Source organism: Varanus komodoensis, unplaced genomic scaffold (genome assembly GCF_004798865.1).
Source record: "Varanus komodoensis strain SLA01 unplaced genomic scaffold, ASM479886v1 scaffold127, whole genome shotgun sequence".
NCBI lineage: Eukaryota > Metazoa > Chordata > Lepidosauria > Squamata > Varanidae > Varanus > Varanus komodoensis.
The window spans coordinates 251,629-279,172 of NW_025335366.1; the positions used below are offsets into that span (position 1 = coordinate 251,629).

At 52.9% G+C, this 27,544-nt stretch overlaps 1 protein-coding gene across 2 annotated transcripts in view; it reads right to left on the bottom strand.

Annotated features, from left to right (window-relative positions):
- Positions 1-890: 890 nt before the first annotated feature.
- Positions 891-27,544, bottom strand: part of ECEL1 (endothelin converting enzyme like 1) — a 46,684-nt gene continuing 20,030 nt past the window's right edge. The window contains exons 2-17 of one of the 2 annotated variants that reach the window (XM_044422441.1): positions 25,708-25,776; positions 24,391-24,501; positions 21,885-21,977; positions 20,902-21,026; positions 20,425-20,647; positions 15,978-16,076; positions 13,869-13,943; positions 12,603-12,700; positions 11,770-11,828; positions 11,371-11,422; positions 10,517-10,584; positions 9,416-9,540; positions 5,140-5,205; positions 3,466-3,561; positions 2,264-2,340; positions 891-1,508 (exon numbers count right to left, since the gene is read on the bottom strand). In XM_044422441.1, the coding sequence (XP_044278376.1) occupies positions 1,409-1,508; positions 2,264-2,340; positions 3,466-3,561; positions 5,140-5,205; positions 9,416-9,540; positions 10,517-10,584; positions 11,371-11,422; positions 11,770-11,828; positions 12,603-12,700; positions 13,869-13,943; positions 15,978-16,076; positions 20,425-20,647; positions 20,902-21,026; positions 21,885-21,977; positions 24,391-24,501; positions 25,708-25,776 (1,536 nt within the window). In that variant the 3' untranslated portion in view covers positions 891-1,408. Of the gene's footprint in view, positions 1,509-2,263; positions 2,341-3,465; positions 3,562-5,139; positions 5,206-9,415; positions 9,541-10,516; positions 10,585-11,370; positions 11,423-11,769; positions 11,829-12,596; positions 12,701-13,868; positions 13,944-15,977; positions 16,077-20,424; positions 20,648-20,901; positions 21,027-21,884; positions 21,978-24,390; positions 24,502-25,707; positions 25,777-27,544 lie in introns of both variants that reach the window. The other variant, XM_044422440.1, reaches the window with a different exon arrangement.

Below are 27,544 nucleotides of genomic sequence, written 5' to 3' on the forward strand. Positions count from 1 at the left end.
TTCAGTGACAGGTTAAGACTGCCCTTTATCACCGCTATTGCTTGGGGGACTTCATTCCAGCTGCTGGAACAGGCCGTTTGATCAATTTGCACAGGCCGCTGTAGTTTTTATGTGTGTTTTAATTTGGTTTTAAATTTTGCATGTTGTTTTAATGCTGTTCATACTTTTAGATCGTAAGTTTATGTTTTGTAAAGCATGCAAAGAGCTCTGGCTATTGGTGGCGCAGAAATTAATAACCCAGGCCTTAAAGTGCCAGCTTGCTGGGGCGGTGCGCCCCACGCAGCTCCTTGGCGAAGCTGCTGTACCCCCAAATAAAGACCCAGGTGTGCGCCCAGTGTTTGCCCAGGCGGTGGTAGTGCCAGTGGGACCTTCGAGAGGGGCCAGTGCCTCGCCTGCAGAGAGGGGCCAAGCGTAACCTTTCCCGGAGGCCCAGAGGCTGCAGGGAATGTGGAAACCCAGTTACACCGAGTGGAGAAACAGAGTCTCATGGGGATTGGCTTCCCTGTCTCGATGGACTTGTGGCCCAGATCTTGAGAAATTTGCCGGGAGCGACCAAGGAACAGTGCTGGAATGAACAAGTGAGCTGCCGGCCCTTCCGCTGGACAGGGCAAGTACCTGTCCGTGTGGTTCAGTCAGGGCTGGTCATCTGCAAGGCAGAGAGGTTTTTGCTTCCCTGCGTGGGACATGCTCTCTTAAGAATGTCCGCACTCCAAATCCCTTGGGACACAGGCTAGAAGGAGAGGCAGCTGTGGGTGGGACAAAACATCCTAAAAATTGGGGGAGTTGAGCCCAGAGCCTGTGGGGCTGGCAGTTCACATTTGCATTCCTTCGTATTGACTACTGGGAGAAAATTTGTGATTTTGCAATGATCGAGGCCAGAAAAATAAAGCTTTGAAGTGAATTGGTCTATTTATAAAATGTTTGCAGCTGCGTTGGTCCACCAGAATTTTAAATATCAAAGCATCAACAGGCATCAATATTAGGGACAACCCAAAAGTTACAAAATACATCAGCAAGCGTTGTCAGACTCTTCTTCAGGCCGGATGTGATGATAAAGGAAAAGAGCAAAATGGATGTGTGCGCGCAGTTTCAGAAATGCCATGAATGTACTTTCAGAATTAAAATAGAAACATTTTCTTTCGTGAGTCAGGAGGCGATACACGCACGGGGAAGGGGTCTGAGTCGTGTGTGGGAGGGGAGCCCTGTTCCAAGGTCGTACCTGGGGCTGCCCCAGATGCCCTCTGGGCCCTTACTCAGGCCTGCCCATGTGCACGTCCGTCTCTGGGAAGAGGGCTGGAGCGGGACCGCCGTGGAAGGGCAGGGCTGTCTCCGCCAGCTCTCCCAGCCGGGCAGCGGGCAAGGAGAGGGACCTGCGTGAGGCTGAGGAGGGGACCGGGCGGGGTGCATTTCACCAGACAGAGCATTTATGAGCCGGGTTCATGGGCGAGTTCTTCGGACAGTGGAACACCCGGCCGAACTCCTCAAACTGTGAGACGCTGCCCAGGACCCTGCAAAAGAGCGAGAGAAAGGGGCACAGAAATAGGGGGGGAACCTGGACACAGTTTGCGAAACGGGAGGATTCCTGGGTTCTCCCATGGCTGCATGTGCAAAGCATCTTCATCCTAGGATGGCCTGATTCCTCCTGGTGAGGCTCAGTAGCAAGAGGGGAAGGCATTTTGCACATGCTTAAGGCCACCCTTTCCTCACATTTTCATATTCTGGGGCTGCACCTTGCTCCTGGAAATGGCGTGATAGCATGGAGACACCTCAAATTTACGTTCCCAGAGTTTCTGCGGAACCTCCAAGCTGCCATGGCAGGCATCAAGCATGCCTTGATGCTTTTTTCTTCCCATGATCTCAGACTGTTAGGAAATGGGAAGTGCTGGGGGATGCTGGGAGCTGTATTCCAACACTCCGGGTGAGCCTCAAGTTGCAGAGGCCGCTTTATTCCACATCTTTGCCCTTCTGCAAAGGACTCCGTTGGTTCTATCCCTGGACCTTAACACATGTGGGGCGGTTCGGAGAATGCCGGGGGAAGGAACACATGGGAATGGCCCTTTAGGGTGGCTCCCAAGGAGACGGGGAGGTTGTCCTGCAGGACTGTGGAACAGCAGGACGGGGTGCCAAGCACACACAATGCCCAGCTCCTTTCTCCCAGGAGTGTGACGTCTCCTGAAGTGATGCTCCTCGTGGGAGTTGTGTCCCTGTTGTGGACCCTCCCTCAAAGTCAAGTCTGATGCCACCTCCCCCCACCCCCCGGTACCTGTAGTGTTCAGGGGCATGCTTGTCCGTGAGCACCTGCAGGTAGATGGACTGCGAGCGCCGCTTGATACACCAGTTCTGCAAGGAGAAACATAGAAACAGCGCGAGTCAGAAGGGGCCTCCCGGGCCATCTAGTCTGACCCCCGGCTCCAGCCGGCTCCGCTCACAACATGCCCACCATGAGCATGTCCAGCCTATCCTTGAACACCTGCACCGATGGGGCCTCAACCACCTCCTGTGGTTGAAGGAGGGAGACGCTAGAAAGGGGCAGGGTCTGCCGGGCAGGGGCATGAGAGAGGCTGGCCCATGGCTCTGGGCGCTGGGGGTCCCTGGAACCCCACTTTGCCCAAGCAACTCTGAGGGATGCGGCAGCCGGTTCGAACCCCTCCCTAGGGCTGCAATATCCCCTCCTGGGTATTGCAAGGATGTTCGGCAAGGGAAAGGCCGGTGAGACGAGCGTTACTCTTTCTCTCTCTCCAGACGATCCCATTCATTTCTGTCTTATTGCATTCTCATACGTCCCTCCATCGAAATCATGCGTTTATCTGGCTCATCGTTGCTTCTTTGAGAATGATTTTACGTCGCTGTTTGGTGTTGCCTGCAGCAGAGGCAACAACAGGACTGATCTTGGAGGGGGGCCATTTTGTTTTCCCAGAATGCCCCGACTGTGTTATTTCAGGGCTTCGTGGAAGGGCATGGCACCCACCATGGCTGGCTGCCCTTTGGCGACCAGAGACCTCCATCCACTGACTGCCATGCCACAGAATGACATCACATCTGGGATGCTGGGAAGGTAAAGTTGAGCAATGTGATCGCAAAAACTCACCCACTCGCATCCCTTAATTACTTGGGCATCCGCTATGCCAGGGACGGAAATGGAACCGAATGGGCATGTGTTTGAATTTGGGTTTATTATGACACACACATTTCCTCCATGTCAGATGCCAGCGTTCGCCACTGCAAGTCAGCCTCCTGCAATTTATTCCCCCTGCGAGTGTGTTTGACTTCAACTCCCATCATCTCCAGAATGCCAATGGGCTGGGGTGGCAGGGAATGATGGGGGTTGCAGTCCTACAAACCTGGGGTACACCAGTTGGGCTGAGCTTGCTTCTCCGTCCTAAGAGAGTGGAGAGGAGGTTTATGCTGTAGACTCAAAAGCAGGAGAACCCCTGGCAAGAGTGTTCCTGAGCATGGCGGCATTACCTGGGCGAAAGCGATGAAGAAAAGTTGCTCGTGGGTGTACTTGAGCCAGAGGAGCGGGTTTTCGGGGCCGTGCTCCCGCACCCATTTCTGATAGGCCTGCAAGAGATGGTCAAGTTCAGTCAGCCAAGATGGGCGCCCGATTTCCTCACGCTTTATCTGAGCCTTCTGCAAGGCCAGGACCCACCAGGTGTGTTGAACTTCTACCCAAATCACCCCAACACTGAAAGGCCTTCAAGCAGCTCTGAGGAAAGGTGCCGTGCCCGGAAGAAAGCAGCGCTGCTTCCACGGACAGGATGGCTTTCCTGATTGCAAGACTCGGCCATATCCCATTTGGCTCGACTTCTTTTACCGTAATTTCCTGGCAAGAATAAATTCTCCTAAAGGGAGCAACCTTGCTGCCTCTGTAGGTGGAATAAGGATCAGCACCTTCAACAGGTAGGCAAGAGGATACGAGGAAATGAAACGCCCTGCACCCGGCAGTCAGAAATACAGAGCTGGAAAGAAGCTTTACCTGTTGATTCCCGCCTATCATGGCCCCTTTACAGCCTTGGATCCCAACAGTCTGGCAACGTGAGGTTGATGGGGATCAGCCCTGCCAGGTGTGCCGTCTGGAATTCGCCACCTGTGTTTCACTGCCCTCCCCTCATCCCCAAATGACTCGACCCAGTCAGGAGGTGGGCATGACGAAGTAAAACTTTCAGACATTACAACCAAAGCGAATGATTTCAGACCACTTTGGGGTCATATGTTTTGAATGTTCTCAGTGCTTTTTAAAGGATTCCCTGCAAGTAGAAAACCAGCAGGTCAGGGAGATGGAGTACAAAATAAACTTCCTGGTATGCTAGCTTTCTTTTCTTGGGGGGTGGGGTCTTTGCTTTAAGCCGGGGGAGAGCTCAGAAATGCTCTCCCACCTGTCACTGGAAGGGGAAGAACAGAACATTTCTCATGCAGCTCCACAGCGCCCCCTAGAGTGTCTTTTTGGTTGCACCTGGCTGGCTACACCCAAACGGCTCCACCTCATCTCTTCGTCCTCCAAAATGCAGGCAAACCCTCCATCCCTTTTCTTGGATGGGGCTGACTCCCTCCAACACCTGAGGCTTGAAAGGTGTTAAGAAGGTGGGTCCATGCCCCAGGTGATGTTCTGACTCAGAAATGTGCTGCTGCAGGAGATCACTTTACTGGAGGCGCAAGGGCCCCTCTCTGATATGGGGCTGGCTCTTTACTGGTGGGGGATTCTCATACAAACAGTCCCCTGCTAATTTCTCCTTTCTCCCCTAAACAATTAGGGCCATGCTACGTATTTGGCTGCACTGTTTTGAAAGGGATTTCACTCCGAATTCTCCCCCACATGGAGGACTTCATGATGGCAAAGATATCGCTTGTGCTTTGAGATATTTTAGAAGGGGGTTTAGGAAGTTGTCTGTTTCTGGGCATTGAGAAGAAAAGTCCAAAGCACTTTTCTCGCAATTTTCTCCCAGGTCTGGGGTGCAGGGAGGGGAGCTTGGCATGAGGGCTCAGAGGCAGCCTTCAGGAGGCAGCCTGCGCTGCATCAGCCTAGGAGGGCCTGCAGGGCGTTGATGCGGCACCTCTGGGATGGCGCAGAGCACGGGGCCAAGGAGGCATGTGCTGCCCCTGGCTGCATGCGGGCTGAGAGACGCCTGGGAAGGTACGTACATAGTAAGCCAGCTTGAGTCCCCCCATATCGGCGATGTTCTCCCCAAGTGTGTGCTTCCCATTCACCTGAAAGAAGAAGAGGGGGAGGGGGGAGTAAAGTCAGGGCGCAGCGAAACCCCATCCGTGCCCCAGAGTCCTGGTGTACTTTCAGCAGCAGGAGGAAATCTCCCACGGCATCTCCGATCGCACATCACCGCTAAGGCACCATAAGGGTTCTCTCGACAGCCGAGGCCCGGTCTTCAGTGGGTATTCTGCCCCCTTCCCAGAGTTGCCACCCCTCCAGACGCTTGGGACTAGGACTTCCAGCATTCACAGCCCCTGCTCTGCTGCCTGGGGCAGATGGGAGTTGATGCCTGCAATGACTGGGGGCAGCGAGTTGGGGAGGGAGCCTGCGGCTGATTTTCCATCAGGTCGGTCCTAGCGGGTGCCAGGAGGCGGCTGCGAAGGCGGAAATGTTCCGGAGGTCTTTGCTCTGCCCGCCAAGGGTGCAGGGGCTGCCTCAACCCTCCCTCGGAAGGGCTCGGGGCTGTGCAAGGAGAATAAAGGAGGAAAGGCCAGTCCTTACACCGAAAGATATTCTGTGGAGGCCTGTTTAGGGCTTTTTAGACATGCCCTTCAGTCAGCCGAGTCTTACGAGAAACGGTGTGGCCGAGTGGTTACAGTGTTGGACTGGGAGACCAATGCAGCTCCCGATTATCTTAATCTTCCTGTTTCAGCAGTAAAAATTGGCAAACAATCCTCCTATTAAACAATGGGGAGCAGGAACCTGTGAAAATCCACAGGTATGATCCAAGGTCTGCCCTCCACATGCTGAGATATCATAGACCCTGCTTTTAGTATGTATGGCATGTTAAGCAGAACATGGATGGGGAAAATGGGCTGCGGAATTTTGGCCAAACATACTTGCTTTTTTTCATTGGCTTTTGAACTGGCTGGGAGGTGATTTTATTTTTATTTATTTATTTATTAAAACATTTTTATGCCGCCCCATTCGCCGAAGCCTCGGGGCGGCTCACATCATTAAGTTAAAATAATTATAATATAAATTAAAAATATAAATATTAAATTAAAATACAACAATACAGTATAAAATAAGCCGCCCTGGCCAGATAAGACCAATAATGTTAACAGTTAAAATGCCGCTTGAATAAAAAGGTCTTCGCCTGGCGCCGAAAAACAAATAACGACGGCACCAGGCGGACCTCTCTGGGGAGTGCGTTCCATAACTTAGGCGCCACCTCAGAGAAAGCCCTCCTCCGAGTACCCACCCTCCTAATTTCTTTCACGGAGGGTTCCCGGAGAAGGGCCTCTCCCGCTGATCTCAAGGGGCAGCCGGGCGTATATGGACGTAAGCGCTCGTTCAGGTAGCCAGGACCCAAGCCGTTTAGGGCTTTATAGGTCATCACCAACACCTTGAATTGGGCCTGGACTTCAATGGGAAGCCAGTGAAGCTGACGGAGAACTGGAGTCATGTGAACACAACGCCCAGTCCCCATCAGCAGCCTGGCAGCTCTGTTTTGAACCAGTTGAAGTATCCGGAACGTCTTCAAGGGTAGCCCCACGTAGAGCGCGTTACAGAAGTCGAGACGGGAAGTCACCAATGCATGTGTCAGTGTCGCCAGGCAGTCGTCCTCCAGGTAGGGGCGCAGCTGATGGATCAGCTGAAGCTGAAGGAAAGCGCTCCTCGCCACTGCTGTCACCTGAGCTTCTAGTGAAAGCTCCAGGTCGAGGAGCACTCCCAAGCTGTGAACCTTGTCCCTAAGAGGGAGTGCAACCCCATTCAGAACAAGGTTCAGTTCACCCTCTCCAAAGCCAGAACCACCAACCAACAGGACCTCCGTCTTGTCTGGATTGAGCTTCAGTTTGATTGATAGGAGATGTAGTCCAGTGCAGTCTGGGGGACACCAGATTGGGAAGGGTGCTTTCTCGGATGTGTCTCAAGGGATTGCTTTTTAAAAGAATTCTCTTTGCTCTTTGGTGCCATCTTTTTCCTCCCTCTTTAGTTCCCACTTTGTCAACTCCACCACAACTTTCCTCTTGGCTAAACCTTGAGTTACTTCTGTTCTGGGCCTCTGCCTTCTCTCTCCTACTGGGTCTTTCCCTGGAACAGGCAGCCTTGCATCTCCCCTATACCCATGGATCCTTTCCACACCATCAAAAACATCTCCCAAGCCTCCAACCTGTAATCTTGGCCTTTCCTTTCTCCGTTTTTTTTGGCCTTGCCTTCTCGAACCAGAAACCTACAGAAGCAAACCTTGTTCTTTTCTTTTTCATGTTAGAAACTTCTCTCTATATTTACCACGTCAACCGTTATCTTCAAGGGAGAACACAGGTATTAAAGACTCTAATACAATCAAAGCAATCAAATCTCTTTAGACCGACTCTAATGCTTGGTTTCCTGCATTAAAATTTAAATGATGGATGATTGTTATTCCAGGATTGAGTGAAGACAAACCATTGTTCTGGAAAAGAAAAACTACCCTGAAATTCCCTCCTTTGAAAAAATACCTCTTAGCTGGTACCTGTCCATTTATTGAAAAGCATTCTGAATGAGGATGAGAAAGACGGGGGTTGGTTGGGCAGACCCCCCCCCCCACCAATGAACGTGGCAATCTTAAAAGGGTACCACCAATTTTCTTATAGTCCAAAGGTGCTTCTAGGTGGGGAAATTCCCAGGGAACACCAAGCTCAAGTCAACAACTCATGAATACTCTTTGGATATGTGGAGATTTGCTTTCCGATGATAATTAGTTCTCAATATTTGACATCTGTACATTAATACTTGACGATGCTTCTTCGTCACCATGCAGCTGAGGGGGATTTGAGAGCAGAAAGGGGAAACCGAAGCTGAAGGGGCTCTTTTTTGGAGGAGCTTTCCGGGTGGGGAAAAGCAGCAAAATCTGGGATTGCTTTGCTAGGAAAAAAAGGCAAGTAAAGGGAGGCATGAGAAGGGGGTGCCGAATCCTGTGGGGTGTGGAGAAAGTGGAGGGGAGACATCTTTCTCCCTCTCCCATAATACTCGAACCCAAAGGGCTCATCCCATGAAGCAGGCGGGTGGGAGATCAAAGGAAGGACTTATCCACACAGCGTGTAGTTAAACTGTGGAATTTGCTGCCGTGGGAAGTGGCTGCCCATCTGGATGGCTTTGAATGGGGTTTGGAGAAATTCATGGAAGGGGAGGCTATCCCAGGCTACTAGCCTGATGGCTTTAGGCTACACCCAGAGCCAGAATGCCCATCTGCACCACTTGCTGGGGAACATGGGCTGGAGGGGAGAGCTGCACCCGAGCCACTGTCTGATGCTCCGTGCCCTGGAGGGACTTCTGGTCTGACCCTGCTCTTCTTATCCTCCTATCTGCTTAACTCTGATCGGGGCAGAGGAAGGCGGCTTCTTCAGAATGCTGATGGCCTGGGACACTTCTCCTTGTTTGCTAACCCTAAACAGGAGCACAGAACCCAGGACTGCTGGGCACCTGGGGTCTCCTGGCTTTGGGCAGATTTTTCCTCACTCTAAAAGGTTGGAAGTGCCTCTCCTGAGGCTTCGCGCTTGGCAGTAGGAGCTTTGAGCTGAATTACGCCAATATTTGGGGCCTGGTCTTTCTCTCTTTGGCTTAGCCACCAGTGGAATAAAACCTCAGAGGCTTCTCTGAAACTGAATTTGGCTCTCTGGTCGAAAGAGATTTTGCTCTCCTGCCTTAAAACGACTCAGCCAGGGCTGGCCAGCAAGTCCTAGAGCCCTCAGAGATGGGCCATATCTGCCCTCCTGCCCCCTGAGATTGGCAGCAGAGGCCCTTCTCCAGGAACCCTCTGTGAAAGACATTAGGAGGGTAAGTACCCAGAGGAGGGCCTTCTCTGTGGTGGCGCCCCACCTATGGAATGCGCTCCCCAGAGAGGTTCGCCTGGCGCCGAAGACCTTTTTATCTAAACAATATTTTAATATCGTCTATAGGTTTTTTAATTTGCAGCCAGGGTGAATCTGGATTTTATGTAGACTCTTTGTATTGTGTTTATTTATGGTATGTAAGCCGTCCCGAGGCTCACGCAAATGGGACGGCATACAAAAATCCTAAATAAATAAATAAATAATAAATAAATAAAATGGCACAGGCAAAGCACCCCTTCCAGTCTCCGCCTCCCCAGGTTCATCGTGAAGTGCTGAACCTGGAATGGGGGAAACGGGCAAGTTCCAACGGCTTGCCAACATGGGGAGCCCGACGCTCTCTGAGGGCCAGTGCACCCCCTTCTGGCTCCACGGGGCTTGGCGCGCCCGCGCTCACCCTCTGGTTGTAGACGGTGAAGTTGTCGTACAGGCTGACGATGCACTCGGCCTTCTTGAGGAACTTGCTGTAGGAGGCGTCCGTCCACCAGTGCAGCAGGTTGCCGTGCTGGTCGTACTGGCCCCCTGCGAAGCGATCGGCCAAAGGCTGGGCCGCACCGTGTCGGCCGTGCGGGGCCCAGATCCTAGTTCGGCCCACCCTTCTCCTGGCTCCCTCCTTCCCCTCAAGGGTGGCCTCGGAGATCTTGCCCCTGGGTTGGGAACATCCAAACGGCGGCCCTCCCTCCTTCCTCGCACCCTGGAAGTTCTCCTGCACGTGCTCCATGCGGGGGACTGGGGACTATGCTCACTCTGGAGCCAGGCCTTGGAAGACCCTTGGCCAAGGCACCCCCATGAGCCCCTCCCTCAGCGAGGCCATCTCCTCACCACTCTCTTTGCCCTCTGCTCTCACTCGTCGCCTTCCTTCTCATCACATTTTATGTACTGATTTATTTTATTATATTTATAGCCCGCCTTTTTTCCTTCCAGGGTGGCTGACAAGGTCCTCCTCTTCCTCGTATCCTCACCAGAACAACCCTGTGAGGTAGACTGGGCTGAGAGTCCGGGCCTGGCCCAAAATCACTGACAGGGCTCCATGGCCGAGCAGGGGCTCGAACCTGGATCGCTGGAGTCCCAGTGCTGCGCTCTTCGCCACCACACCGCAGTGGCTCTCGAGGCTGGCCTGAAGCTAAAGCATGCTCAGAAGAGAGCTGGGCGGAATCCTCGACTCTGCTCACCAGCAGCGTGGGCACCAGGGTGAGATGAGGTTTCTATTTAAATTGCAGCAATTCTTTCTCAGTTTGCCTCTCCAGACACACGTCAGCGGAAGTTAATGCTATGCCAGGCTGTGTGCTGCTGCTGCTCTTCGGAGACGGCGGTGGTGCGGCACCGTCTCTCTGCTGTGGGTGCTCGAGCGGGCAGCCTCTGGGAGGGATGGTCTGACTCGGAGTCCGGCACTGGGCAGGGGGTTGGACCCGATGGCCTTCTTGGCCCCTTCCCGCCCTGCCGTGCTACGGTTCTGACTGGCCCTACATTGATGCGGGGGGGAGGAAGGACTACTCACCCCAGTCGTCGTAGCCGTGGGTCAGCTCGTGCCCGATGATGGTGCCGATGCCGCCGTAATTCAGGGACCTGTAGGCGGGAGAAGATCGCTGTGGGTCGGCTGAGGTGTGGGGCTGACAGGGAGGGAACTGGCACCACTCTGACCGGGCATCCCACCCCCCGCCGCAAGGTGGTTCCGGCACTGAAGAGTCCCTGGGCTGGAGCAAGGAAGCCCCAGCCAGATCCTCATTCCAGAAAGAACACGGAGGGTCATGCTCTTTTCTGAAAATAGCACCTTCTCGCTGGTGTGCTGGAAATTGCACCGCCCCAGCAGTGACGGACGGGGTGGTTCCTGGCAGGAAAATCAGCACGGACGCCCAATTCAGGTGGAGAGGATATTCCCCCAAGTGGCCACTTTTCAAAAGGGACCTTTTTAAAGCAGCTATATCCCCAGTGCGACTGTGTGACGGGTTGCCGGCTTTGCCAGCTTTTGGTAAGCAGGGGTGCCGTGGACGCTCCCGGACCGCCCTGTAACTTCTCGGCGTGGCTGGTGTCTTCGTGGGCCGCTGCCCATCCACTCTGCCAGGGTCCCGCTTCTGGTGGAGATGGAAGTGGCTGGTACGGCTCGGCAGCAGGTGGAATCGCCAGCCTTTCCTCACTGGCCTGGCCACTGGAAAACCGTCCGCACTCCCAAAAGCTGCCTCTGACCCACAGGTGGAGGGAAGTGCCCCAGGGAATGGGGCCAAACCCCCAAAGTCCCTGGTCAGGGAAGCTAACAGGCTGGGCCTAAATCCTTTGGACCGCATCATCCCACACCCAGTCCGACTTCCCCTTCCCACTCCCACAAAAGGCTCCCGGTGGGAAGCCGGTGCTTACTGTGGGAATTCCGGGTCGTAGAGAGTTGGCTGAAGGATTCCAGCTGGGAAGACTGTGGGGAGATGAGATGAGATGAGGATTATGGGAGGGCGGTGGCTCTCGGCCAATACAGAATCAGGCTGGGTGCCATTTCAGAGATAAGGAGACTGCAGAACCCCGATGGTAGCAACCTTAGGGGGCTAGAAAAGGAACCTGTGCCCCCCAGGCCTTGTCTCTGGCAGGCTTCCGTGCGCAACAGGACTGTGGCGATGGGGATCCCGGACTCCCAGCCCCAGGCACAGGCTGAAATGACGGGCCCATATCGACAACCTTAGTTTGGAGGGAGGGGGAAGCAGCCCCTTTCCCGCGAGTAGCCAGCCCAGGCCCGCAAGCCATCAGGAGGATCGAGCTTGCCCGTACCCATTTGGTTCTTGTTGGGAAGGTAGTAGGCATTCAGTGCCTGCGGGGGCAGCAGCCACCTGCAATGAGACAACGCGCCTTGATCAACGGAGCGTCCAGCACAGGGCGAGGTCCCCCGCCATGGACGCAGCCGGCTGTTCCCAGCTGCCGGAGGCAACCCACCTCCCCGCCCCGAGAAGACCCTCACGGGGGCAGGGAATGCTCTGAAGTGCCCTTCCACTCTCAGGAGGCCCTCAGCAAAGGGACACACGCAAGGAGGCTGGAAGGCGGCGCCCCGCAGGTGACTGCAGCAGCTGTAGCCACGATGAGCTGCTACAGTCACTCCGAGGCTTCTGCAAGGACAGGAGCCCGTTTCCATGATTCAGTGAGAAGCACTCCCCACACCTTCTCCTTTGCCCTTGGAACACCCCGGTTCCCGTTGCTGATCTGGGATGGATTCACACCCAGCTAGTTTCCCATGTGCTCAAAGCAGAAGTGTCTTGGCTGGCTGAAAAAGTCTGCAGTCTATTTTTCAACCAGTCGATTTGGTTCTCTGTCGATAATGGCCCCATCTGTCCACAGCCAAAGCACCCCCGCCAGCCCCAGAAGCTTCCAGAGCCTGTTTGCATGAGCAGACGGAAGAAAGGCTGAAAGAGCAGTGGGGAGAGGGATGAAGAGTCTCAGATCTGCATTCCTGTATCGGCTTTCTGGAGATTTGGAGCCACCTCTCTCGCCTGCCCCCGGGGGGATCTCGAGAGGCCGGCCCAAGGAGGGATGGGGAGCCACGAAGCTACTCCGGGCAAACAGGTGTCGTCCAACCACATCCTAGCAAAAGAAGGTAGACCTACGCCGACTTGTCCACCTCCTGCCGGATCTTCTTCACAGACAGCTTGATGCTGAATCTGATGCTGTTCAGGATGTTCTTGAAGTAGGTTTTCTCATGGACTTCGAACTGTGGAGGAATACTGCTGAGGGTCAGTGCATGGATCAGAGGAGGGGGCTTAGCTCAGGGTTGCAACGCCATGTCCAGAAGGTCCCCAGCAGATTCCTGACAGGCCCAGGCAGTTAGGAAAACTCCCAAATCCCTGGAGAGCTGTGACCAGCACCCTGATCGGCACAGGACCTGTGGCCTGGCTAAACAGAAAGTGCAATTCCGCCTCTCCACTAGGATCCATTCTAGAAATGTGCATCGTGTCCTGTAGAATATCTTTACAGCAGCAAGGTGTACACTTTACAAGGGGGAAACAAAATCAGCAAAATGCATTAAAAGCCACCAACTGGCTGGACCAGGATGACCAAAGCTCCATGAGGCATTTCTCCTTTCGCTTTTCCGGGGCGCCTCCGCCCGTTTCCTCTGAAGGAGGAAGGGAGCATTCATGCCCCCCATTCCACAAGCGCGTGGGAGAGACTCATGGCACACCGGCACAGGCTTCTCCTTCAGTGCTTTAGAGTGAGCTAAATAAATGGCAGCACCCGACAGAGAAAGCCATGGAGAAGTCACAAGCAGGGACACTGGGGTATAAACATAATAAATAGAAATATTATGTTCTATTGTATTTCAATGTATTTTATTGTGTTGTAAGCCGCCCCGAGGCTTCGGCAAGGGGCGGCATAGAAATGTAATAATAATAATAATAATAATAATAATAATAATAATAATAATAATAATAAAACAATGGATCAGGTGCAGTAGGACAAGTGCCCAGGAAATGCCTTGTGCCTGAAAGGGAAGCCTGAAGGGGTTCAGGGAACAAAACTCCCCAGAAGCAAGAAGCCTTGGGGTGGGGTCTGAAAAGACATTCCTGGGAATGCCAGGGGAGCTTCCCTGGGAAGACAGGCTCACAATCCATGAGAAGGCCTTTCCTGACATCTCACGCACGTTTCTTTAAATGCAAGCAATTGATACAATTAATCCATCAAATATGGGTGATTTTCAAGGAGCGGCTCCTCCGGGCAGGTTCCTGTCCCTGTGCAGAGCAGGGGGACCCTGGCAGGCTTTCCCCCTGCCTAAACTTGCCAAGGATGGTGCCTTTTGTGGATCGATTGGGTGGGTGGCCATGGTTCCTCCACCCTCGTTTACCCCCCTGGAATCGTGACCAGCGGCCTTGGCGCACACTTGCCTCGTATTCCTTGTCGATGGCTTCTGGGTTAAGCAGGAAATCCGGGTAGCCGATCATCACCATCATGTGCTGCAGCTGCAAGAGAAGCCAGGTGCCGTTACCTGGAAGGCGTCTCGGGGCCCGATCCGGGGTCCTGGCCGGCCCCCATCAGATGTTCCCCAGGCTCTGTCAAACTGCACTTTCAGGGGGCAACTCAGGGGCTGAAGGGGCTGCGAGCGCAGGGAATTCATAGACTCATAGAAGAACAGAGTTGGAAGGGGCCAAGAAGGCCATCGAGTCCAACCCCCTGCTGTTGCAGGATACCTCACTACATCATCCCACTCTGATGCCTGTCTAGTTTCTCCTTGAATGTCTCCAGTGTGGGAGAGCCCCCCACCTCTCCAGGCAGCTGGTTCCACTGTCGTATTGCTCTGACCGTGAGGAAGCTTTTCTAGTGTGAATCTGGGTTGTCACAACTTGAATTGGATATTCCGTGTCCTATACTCTGGCATCAGCAAGAAGAGATCTTGACCTTCCTCTTTGTGACAGCCTTTCAGGTACTTACAGAGGGATATCATGTCCCCCCTCAGTCTTCCCTTCTCAAGGCTGAACATGCCCAGTTCTCTCAGTCTCTCCTCACAGGGCAGTGTTTCCAAACCCTGGATCATTTTTGTAGCCCTCTTCTGGCCCCTTTCTAATTCACCTGCATCTTTCTTAAATCTTGGTGCCCAGAACTGGACACAGTATTCCAGGTGAGGTCTGACTAGTGAGGAGAATAGAGGAGCTACTACTTCTCGTGATTTAGAAGTAATACTTATGTCAATGCATCCCAAAATAGCATTTGCCCTTTAGCCGGCTGCATGGCATTGTTGGCTCATGTTTAGCCAAGAATAGAGATATCTAGATTCTTAGAAATATTTCTGCTTTTTCACTTTTGGGGAAAAAATCAAAGAAGCTTGTGAAGCCAGAACACAAGTCTGCACAAGCTGTGACCCGCTGAGCTGAGAGCCACCCTGCATCCCCTTGGAGGAGTCATTTGCCACTGGCTGCTTCTCAAGAATCGCAGAGCCGGAAGGGACTCGGGGCCAGATGGTCCAGCCCCCTGCTCAGGACAGCACTCGATTTGCACCTTCGGGGCCAAGCTCAGGCCATGCCCTTGGAAAAGTGCTCACAAGGAGGCTTTGCTCAGTGGGAGGACGAACACGCGCATTGCAAAGGCGCATCCGTTTGATGCGTACGTCCAGGAAAATTCAAGCGAATGTACAGATCTTTCCAGGAAAGTAAAAAACAACAAAATTGGGTCCATGAAGGAATCCTGAGAATTTGGGTGATCTCATCCCTGCCCATCATATGGGTTGATTGTGTGGGTCCTTCCCACCCCAGGCCCTCCCCGTGGCAGGATGCCAAGTGCACGACCAGACCCCATGCGATTGGCCCCAATCCAGTTGGTTGAGGCACATGCATTTCACCCCAGTCACAAGGGGGGGAGTATATCCCATGAGTAATCTCCCGAAACATGAGCAGAGCTGTGCTGGATCAGACCCAGAGTCCTTCCAGTCCAGTGTCCTGTTCACACAACCAGTTTCCCACAGGAAGCCGCACGCAAAAGGAACCTCCCACCCATGTTCCCCTGCAATCCTGTTGCCTCTGGTACGGGAGGCAACACTGAGCCTGCAGAGCTAGTGGCCATGGGCAGCCATTTAATCTCTGCAACGAGGATGCAGAAACTCTGAGTCTGAGGACCGCATTTCATTGAGAGAAGTTCTCGGGGGCCGGGGAGAGGGCAAAAGGAATACAGCAAAACATTCAAAGATGCTCACCTATTTTAGCTTAAACTGAACCTCAGGGGATGTATTTCAACTTTTGGGAATGAGAGGGGAAACCGCAAAGCTGAGAAACCATGAAGTGATCGGTGGTTGTAGCGGATCCTCCAGGAGGCCGGATTTTGCCCTCATGGTGAAGGTGCTGACCCTACTCTACACCAAAAGATGAAAAATCCCACCTTCCATCCCCACCTCTCTGCTCGGTTGCGAGCATAAAAGGGAGCTAAGAATCAGGACACGGCCCCGATCTGTATCGCATGGCCCTAAGCATGCAGCGCCTGGGCTTGGCCGGAATCTGCCTCCCCACCTTGGCTCGAGCCGCCCGCCGGGTTTCTTCATCCATCCAGTCAAGTTCCTCCAGTCGCCGGTCCAGGATGTGCTTGATGTTCTCCACCAGCTGCTGCACCTGGGTCCAAAGAGGGTCACGCAACTGTCAAAGGTCACACACCTGAGAATGGAAGGGCACCTACTTCTCCCAGCAGCCCAGCCGAAAGGGGAAGAATCATGATCAAGCGATTTGCCCAGGCCCAGAAAATGTTCATACTGGTCGACTGCCAGTTTCTGGAAGGGCCCAGCCAAATGATCCTATTTCAGCACAATAAGGCATTCTGGATGCGCCTTTTCCATGCACTTGTAGCCCCTTTCTGCACACTGCAATTTATTTAACGCTTTTGTATACCGTCGGACTACTACAGTCTCAGGACAGTCTTGCAATAAAAACGGAATAAAATGAAGCACAGCATCCACTAAATAAAACCCACGTTAAAACCTAATCAGCTTTATTATGCTGTTTATGGATTTTATCATGACGTAAGCTGGCCAGACAGCCTATGGCTGCTAGGGTGGCACATGGGGAATTATAGACCGGTTAGCCTTACGTCCATTGTAGGAAAAACAATGGAAAGGCTCATAATAGAGAGAGATCTGGTGATGCTAGATAGGGAAGGGAGGCTGGCAGCCACACAACACGGTTTCCGCAAAAACAGGTCCTGCCAGACAAACCCTGTGGGATTCTATGACAAGGTTTCGAGATGGCTGGATGGGGGGGATGCAGTGGATGTGGTTTACCTGGATTTCAGCAAGGCCTTTGACAAAGTGCCCCATGATATCCTGGTGGAGAAACTGAGGAGTTTTGGGATCCACCAAAGCACTGTCCGGTGGATTAAGGCATGGTTGACTGACCAAAAGCAGAGGGTAACCATTAGCGGGGAATCATCGGGATGGTGGCCAGTGACAAGCAGGGTCCCCCAGGGCTCTGTCCTGGGGCTGATCCTGTTTAATCTTTTAATTAATGACATGGAAGGAGGGGTGAACAGTCTGCTGATCAAATTCACAGACAACACTATAACTGGAGCAGTGGCCACAAGTTAGGAGCAGGTACTCCAGATCCAAAAGGATCTGGACAGACTATGGAAGTGGGCAGGAGACAACAGGATGGCGTTCAATGTGGATAAGTGCAAGGTCTTGCTCTTGGGGCATTGGAATGGGTGTCGTAAGTACAGGTTAGGTGATAAGTGGCTGGAGAGCAGCACTTGTGAAAGGGACCACGGGGTGCTGGTCGACTGCAGGCTGAACATGAGTCAGCCATGTGATGCGGTGGCCAAGAGGGCAAATGCCACCCTTGGTTGCATAGCCAGAAGTGTGGCTTCTAGATCAACAGAGCTATTACTACCACTCTACATGACTCTAGTGCACCCGCAACTGGAGTATTGTGCTCAGTTTTGGGCCCCTCATTACAGAAAGGATATAGCCAGGTTGGAGTCAGTGCAGCGTAGGGCCACAAGGTTGGTGGCCGGTTTGCAGGGGATGCCGTATGAGGCGAGGCTGAGGGAACTGGGTCTCTTCAGCCTGGAGAAGAGGAGACTCAGGGGGGATCTGTTGGTGACATACAGGTATGTGAGGGGATGTCGCACGGAGGTGGGCAGAGACCTGTTCTCCCCTGCAGAGGAAGGCAGGACGCGCTCCAACGGAGCAAAGCTCAGGGAACCAACAAGGTTGCATTTGGATGCCAGGAAGCACTTCCTGACAGTCAGGACCCCGAGGGTGTGGAATGGGCTTCCCCGGGAGGTGGTTGAGGCCCCATCGGTGCGGGTGTTCAAGGATAGGCTGGATGCCCACATGGTGGGCATGTTGTGAGCGGAGCCGGCTGGTGCCGGAGGTCAGACTAGATGGCCCAGGAGGTCCCTTCTGACTCGCTCTGTTTTCTATGTTTCTAAGTCAAATAAATTGAATGAATGAAGTATGAATGAATGAATGTATGAATGAGCTCTTGTTTAAAAAAAAAGCCATGGAACATCACGACCTGTTGCTTCTCCTTTGGTGTGTTTTTTCCCTGTGTGGCTGATCTGACTGCACTTAATCATTGACTATCCATTAGCGAAGGGGAAATCCAAGAGCAGGCCCTGTTGCTGGCTGAGAAGGTGGCCCCAGGCAATAACTCAGTTTCCTGGAATGGCTCTTCTGCAGCCGCCCTGGCAGGAGGTTTTCCAAATCCGTCACACTCACGGATTCTACAAATCTCAGCAGTCGTATAATGCTGGGCTGGAATTCCATCCCTTATTATCCTCACTTACAAGGAAGGCAATAAAACCCAGGCCAGTGACTACTGAGCGATACACTTAATAGATCATATAAAGGGCCTAAAATGTATGCAAAGGCTCTTCTTTACAGTTGAAACGACTGGGTCAAGGGAGAAATATTTTCTGGAAGAATAGCTGGATTTTCAGCATGGCCTTTATTGGCCTGGACCCTGCTTTCGATTCAGCAATTGTGGGCTGAGTTGTCGAGGCCACTTTTGGCTCTGAGGGGCTCATCACTGTGTTCCAGGGTCCAAATCGCACAGACAGACTGCAGCCAGACTCCTCCAGCTTGGAATCTTCCAGGTGTATTGCAACTCCCAGCATGCCCCAGCCAGCCATGCTCTCAGGGGCATCTTGGGAGTGGAAGTCCAATACAGTTGGTGCCCACCGGATTGCAGAAGTCTGGCCTATGCAGGCGCCAAAGGCTCCCACTTCTGGACTTGGCCCTCAGCGTGTGAGCAGAAGGCATGGTGACTGAGGCCAGTCTGGCTCCCACAAAAGGAATATCCGAACAGGGTCACCCTGCAGACAGAATCCCTGCCCGTTTTACTCTCACAACAATCCTGTGTGGTAGCTCACACTGAGAGATTAGGATCTGCTCTGACCCAGCCAATGAGCTTCATGAGTGAGTGGGGATTTGAACTTGCATCTCCACATCTTAATCCAGTGCTCTAACCACTAGGCAATACTGGCATTTGGCATGTCTTCCTCTGAGAGCTCCACCCCACCTCACCAGACACGATGCCTTCAGGGCAGATGGCAAAGGCCTGGGCTTTCCATCTTTCCTGCTGTCACTGCAGCTGAGTCTTAATTGATTCTTTTATTGTTCTGCCAGATTTTATCACTCTGCGGTGCATTGTTGATTTTTGTGATTTTCAATGTTTGGGTTTTCAGTGTATTTCTAGTTTATTGTTTTAATATGTCAGCTGCCTCAGGAGTTGTTGGAAGCAATGGGTGGGTGGACACAGCCTGCTAAAGAAATCAATGCATCAGGAACATGCTCCATCCAGTGAATAAGTGCCCCCGGAAACAGTGACTGGGTGTTCAAATAAAGCCTTGCCCCCACTTTAGGAATGCCCTCCAAATTCACCCTAGCCTTTTGTTCACATGGGGGATTAAAGCAGCCGCTGACATACTGGGAAATTATGGTGCATAAATGATCCATTTGCTATAGCATTTCTGATAAGATGATCAATTCTGTCAAGACAATAGCACTTCCGTTGGGGGCTGCAACCCTACAGACTTATCCTGAAGTAAGTCCCACTAAACAAGCCCCTCTTCGGATTAGACACGCATACGACTGCAGTATTGGAAAATCAAAGACTGCGAGATGGAGAAGTGAATTTCTCTTCTTAACGGATCTTTAGGGATTCACTGGAGTAAACGCTTTTATATCAATGTTAAGTGAGCGTGCTTAAGGCTGGTCAGTGGATTAGTACGGATCCCAACGTGCCTGGTATATAATTCCCTCTGAAAGCCCATTTAAGTGGCCAAATGCTTTCGGAAGCCAAATGGCCTCCCCACCAGCCCCCAAAATACAACTGCAGTTTGTACCTACCTGGGGGATTCCCTAGCTGTAGCAAGTCGCACCTGTTTGTGAAATGTATATATTCAAAGCCTCTAAAGTGATCTGAGAAGGGCATGTGAGCACACAGAATCCTGAAATGGGAGCTCAGAAGCATTGCTCTGCCCCACGAGAGCCCTGAACATGCTACGGACAGCTTAAATCCCCCCAAACCTTCCTAAATGGAGAAAGAAAAAAACTGCACTGGTTCCAATAGTGTGTGTGGAGGATCTTCTTTAGTCCCTGTCAGGACAGGATCTAGGAAGATGGGGCTGGATGCATGGGAAGGTTTGACCCTCCCCTCCATGCTCATGCTGGTCCTGATCGAGATCAGGGCTTTGGCTGCTTACACAAAGGTAAAGAAAATGGTGAGGACTAGCTGCACGGTACCTATTTAATGAAGTGTGCAACTTAGCCTTTCGTATTGGTCCAGGGCAGCCTCCGGGGGAAAAGACGGGTGCATTCTCGTCTTCCAAAGAGAAGGATTTTCTCAAGAGTGCTCCGGGAAGGTGCCTCCTGCACTCGAGTAGGCCTATGGGCATCTCCCTGAGGCCCCACAGTCTCCTAGGAGACGCCCCACGCAACCCACGCCCGGCTCCACGCGCTCCTACCTTGGCCCGGCTGCTGGGCGAGAAATGCTCCTCCACGAACAGGGCGCCCAGCGCCATCCCGAAGTGCTTGTTGGCCTGGCTCAGGCACGCCTTGCCTGGCTCCGGCGGCTTCTCGGCGCCCTCCATCTCCCTGGCGAGCTCGTGGGTGGCCTCCCGGAACGGCGTGGAGAGGTGCTCGCTCAGCACCACCACGATGCGCCAGAGCACGTAGTTGTGCAGGACCCTGGCGTGGGGTGCGACGAGCGGGGGGGGGCGTAAGGAGGGCACCGGCCACTGCACGCGGGGGAGGGCAGGCGGGGGAGGGGGCGCACGGGGCCCCTGTCTTCGTCCCCGAGGATCGAGCGGTGCATCCTTGCAGGCCTGCCTCCCCACAGGTGTGCGGCTGCTGCAGGGCATCGGGCTGGGGAAGGCGGGGAGGGGGTTTCTGCTGCCCTGCAGTTCCACGCAGCCCCCGACTCCCCCCGTGCGCGTCCTTACCGGACTGGCGTGGACTGGATGAGCGCGGACACGCGCTGCATGTACTCGGTGGCCAGCAGCACCACCTCCTCGTCCTCGGAGAAGTTCTCGTGGAATATTCGGTCCAGCAGCCGCTTCCATTTCAGCTGTGGGAGGGAAAGAAAGGGGCTCTCGCTATTGGCATCAGACCCAGGGATCCTGCTTCCTCGGAAACAGATCACCAGAGATCTGGGCCATTCCTTTTGGCCCATCAGCAGCATTCAGGTTTGGAGGTTCGAGAGGGTGCATTCCAGTGGCGCAGGGGCAGGGGGCGAAAGGGGCACGGGAACCACTGGAAACGTTTGTCGCTGGGTGGCATGTTTGGCGTGGGGGGCTGAGCTGGACTGGGGACACAGGAGGTCCGGGTTCGAGTCCCCACTCGGCCATGAAGGGCCCTGGGTGGCTCTGGGCCAGGCACAGACTCTCAGCCCAGCCTACCTCGCAGGGCTCTCGTGCTGAGGATAAAATAGAGCTATGTAAGCTTGGGCTCCTCACAGGAAGGAAAAGGGCAGGATATCAATGCAATGTGACGATGAGGATGATGATGAAGGACACCTATTGTTATTTTGGGATTGTGGCCATTTTGCACTATGAGCAGTGGAGTTCATAAGACATGGAAATTATTTTCCTTCGCTAGAAGCTGAGGGCGTGCCACTTCGTCATTTGCACCCAGGAGGGAAGGGGGCCAGTCCGGTCCCAGCCCCATAAGGACACGGGAACCACTGTGCCCTCCCCTCCATTTTTGCCGATGGCCCCATTCCTTTTTTTAAAAAAAATAAGTTTTATTTGAAATTATAATCCTAAAAAGCTAACTAAAAACAACATCAATCATCAAAAACATCGGGCCTGCTGGGTCAGCCCCCACACCCTTCTTTTTCCATTTATGATAACTTAGAAACATATTTAAGACTATGCCGAGGGCCCCATTCCTGAGATGCTGCCTGCTTCCAAAATCCCAAACTCACGTTAGGTGTAATGCGCTGCAGCTCCGCCAAGGTCACCTTGTGGTACATGGAGTTGATGTCCCTGCGCAGGTCGTCATACTCTGAGACGGTGATCTGTGGAATGAGCAGAGCGAGGAAATGGGCCGCGTGTTCTTTGTCCTGCCTGTGCTTGGGGCCGTAACGGAAGAGGAGGAAGGAGCCCTGGGCATCCCAGCGGCCTGGCCTTTCCCCCAAGGCAGGGGGACTGGGCAGCCCAAACTCCCGCAGGAGCAACAGGTAGAAGTGAAAGCAGCAGCTGTAACATCCTCAAGAAGCAAAAAAGCCAGTGGCTTGTAGTTTCTAGAACCTTTATGAAGGGTAATTGGTAATCCATAGCATCTTAGAATCATAGAATAGTAGAGTGGGAAGGGACCTCGAAGGCCATTGAGTCCAAAGCCCTGCTCAAAGCAGGACTCTGGGTTAAAGCATCTCTGAGAGATGGCTGTCCAGCTGCATCTTGGATGCCTCCAGTGTGGGAGAGCCCACGAGCTTCCAGGATCACTGGTTCCATCGCCATACAGCTCTAAGAGTCAGGAAGTTCTTCCTGATGCCAGACAGAATCTGGCTCCTTAGGACTTAGCTGGTTACTCCGAGGCCTGCACCCTGCTATGATTGGGATGAGATCCTGGCCCTCTTCTGTGCAAGAGCCTATCAGGTATTTGGAGAGGGCTGACCTATCTCGCCTCATGTCATCTCTTCTCAAGGCTCAACGTGCTCAGCGATTTCAGTCTCTCCTCACAGAGGCCGGTTTCTGGGCCCCGGATCACCTTTGTTCTCCTCCTCTGATTTTTTCCAGTTCGTCTGCATCTGTCTTGAACTGTGCTGCCCAGAACTGGACACGGGACTTGAGAAAGAATCACAGAATCATGGAATAGTAGAGTTGGAAGGGGCCATGAAGGCCATGGAGTCCAACCCCCTGCTGTTGCTGGACACCAGTTCACACCATCCCACTCAGAGGGCTGTCCAGTTCCTTTCTGAATGCCTCCAGTATGGCAGAGCCCCCCACCTCTCCAGGCACCCGCTTTCACTGTCGTATTGCTCTGACAGTGAGGAAGCTTTTCTTGATGTCCACCCTGAATCTTGGTTGTCGCAACTTGGCATCAGCAAGAACAGATGGGGCCTAACTTGCGCCAAATGGACAGGAACCAGCACTTCCTGTGATCTGGAAGCTACACTTCTATTAATGCCTCCCAAAATAGCATTTGTTTTCTTCGTAGCCACATGACATGTCCTTAGAACGTCCATCACTGAGTTAAAGACAAGGCGTTCCAAGCATTATTTGGAAGGTTTGAAGAAATCCGCTTCCACCGATAGCAATGGTACTCTTGAAACTCCCTGGGGACCTTGGTTTCTGTTTCTGTTTAGGTGGGGAGCTGCCGATCTTCATGTGGTGGCAGATTTGAGGACACGGGGAAACATTCATTCTCTTTATGGTGGGTAGTGAGCAGCAGATGACCACACCCAAGTTTTTCCAGCCTGAGACATGAAGATGTATTGCACTGCAATCTCCATCATGCCCGGGCAGCATGATGGGAGTGCTAGTCCAACACATCTGGGGGGCTCTAGGTTGGAGAAGGGTTGTCCTAGCTGACTGCAATAGAAAGGCTGGAAAAGTCTTTTTTTTTCTTGTAAGAAAGGGGCAACGTGCTAGTTAATTTTGTAGAATTATCCAGTGTGTGGTTGCTCAGATGCAGATGGCTTTTGTTACTGATGTTAAACACAACCGAAGCTTCACAGGGTCTGTCTGCCCCTCCCATACCCCATCGACACAACAAATCCATTGTTACCACTTCAAGCTGAGGAGAAAATGACCAGGAAGGCAGAATAAGGCCGCTGTGTGGATTTGCCACCATGGAAACCCTGGTTTAACCATTTCAATACCCAGCCTCAGGCAAACCTCTCCCTAGCAACACCTAAGAGCTTCCAGCTCTGCACTGGAATTGTAGATGTGAATCCTGAGATCCTTGTGGTGTCAGGTGCCCACAACAAATTTAAAAACCTGTGAGGGTGTGCAGAGAAAAGATCTTGTTGTAAGCCGCCCCGAGGCTTCGGCGAATGGGGCGGCATAAAAATGTTTTAATAAATAAATAAATAAAAATAAAAAGATTGTTTGGAGAAGAGCTATATGAGCACACACAACTTTCTCAAGAAAAGTGAGGAAATAAGCATCACTCTCACTCATGGCATTTTTCAGTCAGGAGGGCACATGTTGTGGATAATTCTTTTTAGCATTTTTATTTTGTAGGATGTCTCCTTGAGTCTTTTTGCAGAAAGTTATGTGTGAAATTTTCCCAGCAACAACAACAAGAGTGTGCTTTGATCCTGGAGGTCGGAACAATGCACTTGCCAGCCAGGATGGCCTTGCATGGCCACACTGACTCCCTCCTTCCTGGACCAGCACCTGGCCTTGTTCCTACTTTTCCCGGCTAGGAAGTCCTAGGCTATTCTGTGGTCAGGGAGGAGGAGGAGATCAGCATCACACACTCACGTTGGCCAGCCGCTGCTCCAGCTGCAGGATCTCCTTGGCCTTCTGCTCCACGTGCTCAGCACCCAGCAGGCCCAAGAGCCGCTCCATGAAGACCCGATAGGCAGCCAAGATCTAAAGAGAGATGAGACCACAAGGACCAATGAGTCAAGGGCGAGGTGCAGTGAGTCAGTGGGAGGTTCTCCCTGTGGGCATGTGCGTCAGAGAAGTCACCCAGGCTTCCGAACAACTGTGGGAAAGCTGTGATGGCCCCTGCACCAGGCTGGTAGAAGTTACGTTGAGGTTCCTCAAGCAGTCGTGGAGAGCAGCGCCGGCTCCGTGCTTCCGAAGGTCCTTGGGGAAGACACCCTCAGCGAGCCGGCCTCTCGCACCACCAGCTGCTCTTGTTCCTCATCCTGCTCCTTATCAAGGCCCCAACTTTATCTGGCAGGCCCAGAGTTATGGAGCAGGGGGACCACGGCATCTCCTGCTCCTCCACCTCACCCCCCCCATCACCTGGCCGGAGCAAGAGGCGGATGGAGAAGCAGGGGGCAGTGGTGGAGGACGAACAAGGCCGGGGGACATCCACCCCTGGTACTCGCTGGGTGTGGGGCCTCAGGAGATGCCAGCCATCCTGCTCTTGACACCAGCCTGGAGGGGTTGGGTTGTCTTGGTGCGGCCACCCACGTTCTTCCCTGATCCAACCATCTGGGGGCAAAGCTGGCACTAGCAACCAGCATCCCTGGCCAAGGGTCCTGGCGAGGGTCCCCGGTGCTAGGCCTTGCCCTCGTTCCCAGAGCGGCACTGCCTCTCCCACCTGCTCTCCTGGCTGCGGGATCCTCTGGCAACAGCAGTGGGGAGAAGCAGTTGGAACCATCCTGAATTTCCCACAGTGCACCAAAGTACCCCTGCTGCATCCTTCCTGGGCATGGGGAAGGGGCTGTGGTGGGAGGGGCCACAGTGCAGGGGCAGCTCACCTGCTTTGCACGCCGAAGGTTCGCTTTTGATCCCTGGCATCTGCAGGAGGGCTGGAAAAACTCGCCTGAGACATCGCTGAGCTGCTGCTGCTGCTGCCAGTCCGTGTTGACCATACTAGGCTAGAGGCACTCAGGGGCTGACGCTGGACAAGGTGGCTCCCCATGCTCTTATCATGTGAAATTGACATGGCTGGTGCTTCCCAGGCTCCAAGTAGACCCACAGCCTGGGAGGAACCGTTCGCCGGGGGGACCTTGCCACGTCTGCTCAAACCTGGGTCAGTCCCGTTTGTGGGAACCGCAATGGAGTGGGAGAGTGTGTAAAAACGACTGTAAGTGTACCCATGTAGGTGTGTTTTTCTCCTACCTTTTCGCTTTCTTCATCCTGTCCCAGGTACAGGGTTCTCTCGGACAGCGTCAGCCCATCTTGATCGATCTGCCAAGGGAGCGAGAAAAGGGAGAAGCGCTCAGCTGGACGGAAGACAAGGCTCCCTTTTTCCCTTCCACGGCATCCTGACCTCCAGCTCCTAGACTGAAGTTACAGCGTTGCCCAAAGGCTTGGCCCGAGATTCACAAAAGGAGGAGCTGAGGCTGTGATCCCATGAATGTTCAGACCAGATAAACAAACGGGCCTACAATTCCCAGCATTCCCCAGCCAGCATAGCCTTTTTGGGGTCTGGACTTCCATAGGATGGGACCTTAACAGCGTGTGTGTGGGGCTGCTTAGGGAGGAAGGGAGCCAGAAAAAAGCACCTTATTTCCTTTCCTGAAGCACTTGAAGCATTGCCTTGCCGGCCGGCTGCAACCTCACCGTTTCACTGCTGCAGTGAGCGGGATTCCGGAAAGCAGGAAGACAAGGCGGATCCTTCTCCCTTTTCTTCCAGCTGGAATGCGCCGGACAGCAGGGGGAAGGGTGCTTGAGAGCCACATGATCAGACTACGCACCCCAGACTGATGCTCCCCGTTTCCAGCAGGCTTCCTATAAGCTAACTGGGACTCAAGTAGGGGCTTTCATTTATCTCCCCAGCACCCCACACATGGACTGCTGGGCAGAGAAAAAGCGGGGCCTGCATTGCTGCTCAGCCCCAACCTGCAAGTTCTTTCACTAAATAACCAGACAAACTCGTTGCTCTTGCACATCTTTGCAGCTGCTCTTTTGCTGGTTGGTTTGTTTCTATACTGCCCAATAGCCAAAGCTCTCTGGCTGGTTTACAGCAACACATTAAAAATACGAGCATGAATTATAAAGGGCATTATAAAACACCATAAACTGCTTACCATACAAAATGTAAACCAAGTTTAAAAGACATATATAAAAAACCGCAGTAACGTAAACAAGGAAAATCTTAAGACCCATTTAAGCAACGAACAAAGTCCTGCTATCCGGATCAAATGCCCTGCTGCAGAAGAGAGGCTTACCCCAATTCTGAAGAGATAATAAGCTTGGCCTCGGTGGGGAGCTCATTCCATAACTGGGGGGGGGGGGGGCAATTCCTTTTGCCACCAACTGAGCACCCCCTGGAAGTGGCAGCTGGAAGCAGGGTCCAGATATCGTCTGTTGTACAGATACACAATCTTGGGGTCTGGAATAAGGGTCTTTCAGACCTCTGCCCACTGGTGATTGGTGTCTCCAATACCAGTGGGACAGCGGATCCCCTCCAGGTTTCAACCTGAATGTTAAAGGAACTCTAATTTGGGGCCAGGGTTCAGCACTATGGATAGCTCCCTACAAGCTCAAACTTACACATGGCGTGGATACACTGCCCCAGCCTCCATCACCTTCACTGGTTTAGGCAATTAGATGTTTGTGGAGGCATCTTGTCATTCTGCTGACCACCTGAAAGTCCTGCCTTGAGGGTACCACGCAAGTCTCAAATCTCACAGGCCCTTCCCAAGCTGAAGGAAAGCTGTGATTTTTTAAAGTCACAAACATCTATACTTCTGTGTCCCATGAGAGCCCCTAACGACTCCCTTATTTTGGGGTGGCCCAGTTTCTCTGTTCAACTGGTAAGCCTTTGACCATCCAGGTTTGCTGGTAGAAGGAAAGATGGCCCACAATTTGTATAGTTCACTCTGAATATTCACCTCCGTTTCCTCTCCCAATTTATATTCTTTTTTGCTCCGTTGATTTGCCTCCTTATAAAAACAAGCAAATCCCACAGTCCCAAGTGCACACAAGCCGCGTTCCCCGTGCCTGCCGTTGT